This window comes from Condylura cristata, unplaced genomic scaffold, assembly GCF_000260355.1.
Source record: "Condylura cristata isolate star-nosed mole 26May11 unplaced genomic scaffold, ConCri1.0 scaffold00028, whole genome shotgun sequence".
NCBI lineage: Eukaryota > Metazoa > Chordata > Mammalia > Eulipotyphla > Talpidae > Condylura > Condylura cristata.
Window position 1 is genome coordinate 13,410,745 of NW_004567129.1, and position 7,673 is coordinate 13,418,417.

The 7,673-nt window shown below is 42.7% G+C and overlaps 1 protein-coding gene across 1 annotated transcript in view; it reads right to left on the reverse strand.

Annotated features, from left to right (window-relative positions):
- Positions 1–1,053, reverse strand: part of ZNF23 (zinc finger protein 23) — a 13,038-nt gene extending 11,985 nt beyond the window's left edge. Inside the window, exon 1 of the mRNA XM_012730703.1 lies at positions 791–1,053. Within this exon, the coding sequence (XP_012586157.1) occupies positions 791–817 (27 nt within the window). The 5' untranslated portion in view covers positions 818–1,053. The remainder of the gene's footprint in view (positions 1–790) is intronic.
- Positions 1,054–7,673: the final 6,620 nt, after the last annotated feature.

The window sequence follows — 7,673 nt, forward strand, 5'->3', positions numbered from 1 at the left end:
AGGCAGTATGCTACCTCTGGTACAAAAAAAAAAAAAAAACAGTTTGCAAAAATTTATGTATACCCGGTCATTTGTGCACAAAGGATAAACCAAAAATTAAGGAGAATTCTTGCCCCCTTAAACAGGGTGAAAGGAACCCAGAACAAGAAATAAGTCGGAAGAAAACAGGCTGACCGGGTGAGTGAGATTAACATCTTTTTCTGGCTTTCCAATCCACAGTAATGTTGCGCATATCCAAATGAAAATAGTACACACACACACACACACACACACGCACGCAGAGAAAATTAACCAATCAGGAAAAGGTGGGGCTGACAACTCAAAAAGGAATCCAAAGAGCACATGAGCCTAACTAGACGACTGCTTAACCAAGCCATACTGCAGAACTGGAAAAGAAGAGTAATTTTAGGAAACAGTATTATGACTAAGACTAATGTCGAAAAGACCTCTACCCAAATATTGTCCTGTAGTTGGTGAATTCGCATTTCAGGTGGATACGAATTAGCAATTCTTGAACTATTCTATGTTTATTCTAGGACTGAGAGAATCAACAAATAAATCGTAGAAAGCATCCCAGGTCACTGTCATCCCAGTCCAAAGTGTGGCTGTCATCTTCTGGTACAGACACCGCTCAGGTTTCTGGGTTCCCGGGGCGCTGGGAGGGGCTCTGCCTTTTCTGCGCTCCCAGTACACGCTGACTCACGACCTAATGTCAAGAGCCAGGGAGCACAGTCCAAACTAGGTAAAAGCTCCTACACGATCTCATCACGTCAAAAGACTCGTGTATCACCTCAAGCTGCTCGATCCCTGCGTACATTCCACCTCCGGCTGCTCCAACACATCTTCCCAAAAGCCCAGTAGCTTCTTTTCCGAACAGATCAAGCTATAAAAGCTCTCGGAGTCGTGGTGGTGACAGTAACTAGTGTTTTGCCTTCCACGGAATGGAAGATATTCGGCCACCAGGCAAAGCGTGACACGAGAAGGGAAAGAGGGCCAGCAGCCGCAGGCCCGACCCTTCCCGTAGATGCGGGTGACCCAGCTCCACCCAGGGGGGCGGCGCGTCCCAACTGCACCCAGCGCTGGGAGGCCAGTACGCAGCCCGGCCGGCCAGAGACTGATACTCACCTACGCTGGGGGCGGTTCCGCGGCGCGGCCGGAAATGCGTCACCAGGCCCAGCCAAGCCGCTCTAGGGGCCGCGTCACTCTCCCTCGGTGGTACTCTAGCTCCGCCCCCTGCGGCCAAAGAGGTGCGCGCGAAGCTTAACTATTAGGCGCTGCTGGGTCGTCTCATCTGCTACAGCAGAGGTGAACTAGGGCAGATGAGCAGAAGAGCGGGCGCTAGGCCCAGCTCGGGGACTGCACCAAGGAGCTGGAGCTAAACACAACTGCAGGTGCAACCGGATTTGGGAGTCGCAGGGAGGAAACGGTGGCTCACACGCTGTCGGACCCAAAGCTCCCATTTGGTAACAAGTATGTAATGACATTTCATTCTCCAGTCCTGAAGCTCAATCAATAATGGCTTAGAGGATCATAGGAAATAAAAATAACCGACATATTAAAATAATGTTATATCTTAAGTGTAAGAAAAGAGTAGTTAAAGGAAAATAATTATAATTAAAAATAAATGAAAATACAAATCTGTGAAAATGTCTTTTTTTTTTTTTTTGCAAAAGAATTGGAAATTAATGAATGGGTTAAAAAAGATATGCCAGGCACACGGGTGATTTGGTGATGGTAAGTCCACGGGGATTACAACTGAGATGGAAAAAGGCACAAAATGATGTAAAAATAAACTATTGTTTTTAAAAAAAAAAAGATATCCCAGGGCCTTCCCTGGTTTTCAGCAGGCTGGAGAGCTGCACTGCGAAGCTAAGCCAAGCTAGGGCTGCTTCAGTACGAGTTCGATCCCCACCCTAGAGGTGACCTACATGGCGCAGCAGACCTCTCCTGTCCCACCCGCTGCTCCCCTCAGCAGTATACTTTGTCGATCTGCCTGTTCTGCTCCCCACTCTGTCTCTGGTGAATCCTCTCACCACCCCTGCACCTCTGGCCCCCATTTCTGTATGCATAAATAAATAAAACTTTTTATAAATATGTCAGGTAAGTATTAAGCAAAATGAAAAATGGCTTAGCTATACTAATAGCTTATAGCAACTACATTAAGACAAAATATTAGGCAGGGTTTATTTCAGGCAATGTAAATACTATACAGTGGTATCTAGAAATTTAGGATAAGATATAACTTACAGCAATATTTTAAACACTCAATTCACAGGAGAGCATGGACCTCACATAAGACTTCAACCATTCAGGTCTACCACTGCTAAATTAGGCATAGGTGGCCAGAGTGACAAGAATTTAGTGCTATCTAGTTAGTAAGTCTAAAATCACTTACCAATTGACTTCTGAAGCAGTATAAAACAGGGAATTAAGTCGGGGGGGCATATCTTGGCTCCTCCACTGATGAGTTGTCAGACATTGGTTATCAGTTAGCTTTTCTGAAACCCCATTCATCTGAAAAATGATGTAATACAGAGGTGTTCTAATACCATTGTGCAGTTTTACTCAAAGTACATACAATAGGACCTGCATTCATTACTTGCTCGATTAACAACTTCTTTCCTCCTTCATCTTAATTGTGGGCCCCAATCTCTTTCTCCATTTGTCATAAAGGTAGAGATATTTATTGCATAAGTTTGTAATAATGACATCACTGTTAACAGGGGAAAGAGGTTGCAACGCCTCTTTTTGTTTGCCTGACTCCACCAAAACTTGCTAAAGTTTTGCCACAATGAAAGCATACCCAATACATTATTTCTGAAAAAAAAAAAAAAAAAAAAAGGTTAACAGTTGGAATGGTGGCAAGCTGGGAGAGGATATAAATCCAGTTGCCTGTCTCCAGGTAAATACAACATATCCTTTTTCTCACACTTTTTTGACTAGTAGCCTGCTTCTGGTATGTACCTAGGAAGAACCCTGAGTAGTATTCTCTATATAGTTGGGTAAGGTATCAGGTATTTTCTCCTGACAGAAAAAGACAGTGGTACTGATTCTCAAATTCACAGAGCTCCCAAAGGAATCCAATGAACAGTTTTGAGGCTGATATTTTATGCCAAGAAGATTCTCAATTCCCATATTGTCACTTAAAAAAGTTTCTAAAAAACAGCACTGCCCACATGGGTGAATTGGTGATGGGAAGCCCAAGGGGATTGCAACTGAGATGGAAAAATGCACAAAAATATGTAAAAATAAACTATTATAAAATGAAAACACACACACACAGACACACACATCACTGCCTTTAGGGGATTGTAGTTACCAGACACTCAGGAGTCAAAAGACTCAGGAAATTAGTAACATGTTTATGATGCTGATCATGGACAAAATTAAAGCAGAAAATAGGTTGGGCCCTCCTGGTGGCACAAAGGATTAAAGCACAGCTCTATGAGGCTCTCTATAGTCACTAAAGCCACAAGTTCAATGACTGGCAAGGGAAGTGACCCACAAGGCCCGCAGACCTCTCGTCTCACCTGCTGCTCCCCTCAGCAGTGTATCAGAAGATCTGCCCGATCTGCTCCCCACTCTATCTCTGGTAAATCCTCTTACCCCCTGCATCTCTAGCCTGTACCCCAGCTCTTGTATGCATACATAAATAAATTTTGTTAATACATAAAGCAGAAAATAGGGAACCCCTGGCGCTGTCCAACTGCTAGTTTGGACATGCTTATTCATGGAACTCTCCAAGGTTCTAATTGTCAACAACTGGTAATGCTCCTGTATTAACCTTGATCTGTTGTTTTAAGTCACCAAGTGTGTGTTAATTTTCACAGAGCAATAGGAGACTAATACATTAATCATAAATGATTTGAGGACAGTTAATCAGTTGGTGAGGGCTTACTAACAGTAGCACTGTGGTCCGGTGCCACTGTGCTAAATATTAAAGTCTAGAGGGCCCTCCCCAGTGGTGCAGCAGGTTGTAGCGCTGCACTGCGAAACTAAGCCACTTCAGTGCAAGTTCAGTCCCTGCCTTGGAGGTGATCCACATGGTGTGGCTCACCTCTCCTGTCTCTCCCGCTGCTCCCCTTGGCAGTGTACTTTGTCAATCTGCCTGTCCTGCTCTGCACCTCTGGCCTGTACCCCATTTCTGTATGCATAAATAAAATCTTTTTTAAAAGAAACAAACAAATATTAAAGTCTAGGAATGCAAAATGATTAAAATTCATCCAGCAATTCCCATATGATTAAAATTTACATGATTAAAAAAACCTCGGGGCCAAGTTCTCTAGTTCTGGATGCAAAGAAACCCATTCTTAAAGATTTAGGTATGCATAAAAGAGTGGAGATACAGGCCAGAGATGTGGAGGGTGGTGTGAGAGGATTCACCAGAGACAAAGGAGGAACCAGAACAGGCAGATCTATACTACTGAGGGTAGCAGTAAGAGAGGTCTGCTGTTCCATGGGGTCAGCTCCCTTACTGGGGATCAAACTAAAGCTGCAGTGGCTGTTGATAGTTTCATAGTTCTGAGACTTAACCCCTTGCACCACGAGGGAGGCCTGTGAAAATATCCAAATAAGGAACCAGGAAAAAAATAATTACAATAAATAAAAAATCAAAATTAACAGGCAACTATAAATTGGAGACATTCTGCAGGGTAGGGGGAAGGAGAGGGGTCAAATGGGGGAGGGAAAAGCATAAGGGACTATGGCGATAGTGTACAGGTGAATTGGTGGTGTGAATTTTCAGGGACTGCACCTGAGAGGAGAAAGCATACTTTGTACAAAAATGAAGAATGATGTAAAATATATATAAATTTAAAAATCTTGTTGAACTGAGTAAACATGCAGCAGTTAGGAAGGTGCCTGGTATATGGCAGGTGCCTGATTATAGCAAAAGTCCAGCTGTGACTGATGCAGTACCATATGAAGCTAAACAGTCTCTTATCTGGGTACTTTTTTTCAAAATTCTCAGTCCTTGAAATGATCCCCTAGAAATAACCCAAATGCCTGCCAATGGTAGGCAAACAGAATAACATGCACCAATGAGTGAAGATATCTAACTGATTCCACTTATGCAGAAATCCGTGGTGACAGAAGTTAGAACAGAGGCACCAAGAGTGGCAATGACTAGAATGGAAGATTCACTGGGTGCTGCTGTTTTATTGTCCAAGATAAGACAGTATCTTGTGCTGCTATGACTTGTGCCTCTTCTGTATGTGTGTCACTTATAAGTTTACTTAAAAAGCGATCCCTCCCCTTCCAGTTGTTCACTGGTCAGTTCAAGTACATGCTCACCCAAATTCTGGCACATAAGATGCTAGATTGATGGAGCAGGTAAGATACCAAATTCAGTCGGGCGATTGCAACACTGGTGGTAGAAGGCCACATAAGAGGAAAAAAGAAGGCAGATTCCCTTCATAATGCAAAGAAAAGGCCCAGCTCCTTGCTTTCCTACTGAGACATTTCAGTGCCATCTCTTATTACTGAGGACTAGAGCATATCCCTCAGACCACTAACCACTCGGACAGGGTGGGCACACTATTCTAGACAAAGTGATAAATACCAGGCTGTAAGGGCTACAACCGTCTGGCAGTACCAGTTTAATTCTAAAATAGTATCCATACAAAGTAAAAATAAAGGCTTTAAGTGATAGCTTTGGGTTTGTTGGGGTACAAAGGAAATCATCCTGTATCCCCTCAGGGTTCTTCTAGGCTGGCAAATAATCAAAGAAGCATCAGACAGATTGATAAAGAGAAAAAATACAAAAGAAGTTTAATAATAACATATATACCTCCTACATACATGGGAGGGACCCAGCAGGTCTGAGTAACTGGCCTGCATGCTGCCTCCACTTTCTTAACTGCTTCCTTTAGAAGGAGAAAGGGAGGTGAAAGTAGACAAAGGGAAAGGCACAGCAGGCAAGATATGTGGATTTAAGTTTGCCATAAGATTAGGTCTTCCGGGCCCTCCCTGGTGGCACAGTGGGTTAAAGTGTAGCACCATGAAGCTATCTGCAGTCACTGCAGCACGAGTTCCACTCCTGGCCAGGGAGGTGACCCACATGGCGTGGCAGACCTCTCCTGGCCCATCCCCTGCTCCCCTCAGCAGTGTACTTCAGCCAATCTGCCTGTTCTGCTCCCCACTCTGTCTCTGGTGAATCCTCTCACCCCACACAATTCTGGCATAGCTATAGCCAAGTTCTTGTATCCATAAATAAATGAATCTTAAAAAAAAGATTAGTTCTTCCTGAGAGAGGTCCTTAGAGAGAAATTTACATAAAAATGTCTTTCAAAAGCAGCCTGGGAATGGGTAAGAAACCTCCTGAGCCACTCCCATGAAATCCTTCTTTTACTAAGGCCCTATCTACATGGCAGAATTTCTGCTCCTGTTACAGCCAAGCTGAGACTACTTTTGAGATTGGGCTCACGGCTGCAGACACAATGCTGTAGTAGCACTGACACTTGTCAGAACCCTCCCCAATGTTACAGTTTCCCCATTACTATTACAATCAGGAGAAATGCCAAGGATTTAGCTGAAGAATTTTCACAGATCATGCCCCCAAAATTTCTCCTTCATGGGGTTTGTTATTCCTGAAGACTTAAAAAAAAAATAATTGTTACACTTATAAGGCTTGTATTAAGTCAAGGTTCTGTCTCAAGGAAAGAAAACCTAACTTAAACTTGCTTGAACCAAAAACACAAAACAAAACAAAAAACCCAGAGATACTTCTAACTTTAATGCAGTTGTTTAAACTTAATCTTCATGACTGACTGCTCTCCACCTCTGAGTTGTCTTATGCTGTTTTGACCTCATTCTCAGCCTCCACAGGAATCTAGGAGTTTCTCTTGACTTAAGACCAAGGAGAAAAGAAGAGTATTTCTCCCAATTCATTCTTACCAAGACCTGGGATTCTAACTGGCCTGTCATGGGTCACCTACTGATACCTAAACCAGTAGGTATGGTCTGGAGGAAGGAACTTGTAGCTGAGTCAGGCCTTGTCACACATTCAACTTCTGAAGGAGAGATTGAATCCAAAAGGATATTTAGTATATTATTACCAGCAGGGAGGAAAACAAAGAGGTACAACAAGGTTTTGGGGGGCACTGATTTCTAGTTTTTCACCTTTTACTAATCTTGTTAAGATAGGATTCCTTTAACTCATACATAAAGGATGAACTTGATTAACTAGCTGATGAGTTCCAATTGCCCAAATTAATGTGAAAATAATTAACATTTTGTATGAAATAAATTGACGTTGAGTTATGTAAACATCATTCAGTCTTTAAACAGATAAATGCAAATTACTGGCAAATATTTTTTGTTAACATGAGAAAAAAATGCTCTGTGGTCTTGGTGTGTCTAAGAGCATTAAGAGCAGTAGGTTCCTGCAAGTGAGAAAAGAAAATCACAGAAGCACTTAGAGGACATCACCACAAATGTCCTGAACTATAGGTTCACAGATGGCAAGTGAAGACCCTAAAACTATTGACAATGGCTGCCTTGTCATCAGACTCTTCAAAAAGTGTGAACTGCAACATGAAGTAACTACTGTCCTAGACTTTGCCAATTTAAAAAGGGAAGAACGAACAAAATATGTGAATAGACATTTTCCAAAGAAGACAAACATGTGGCCAACAACTGCATGGAAAGATGTTCATTGTCACTAGTCATCAGGA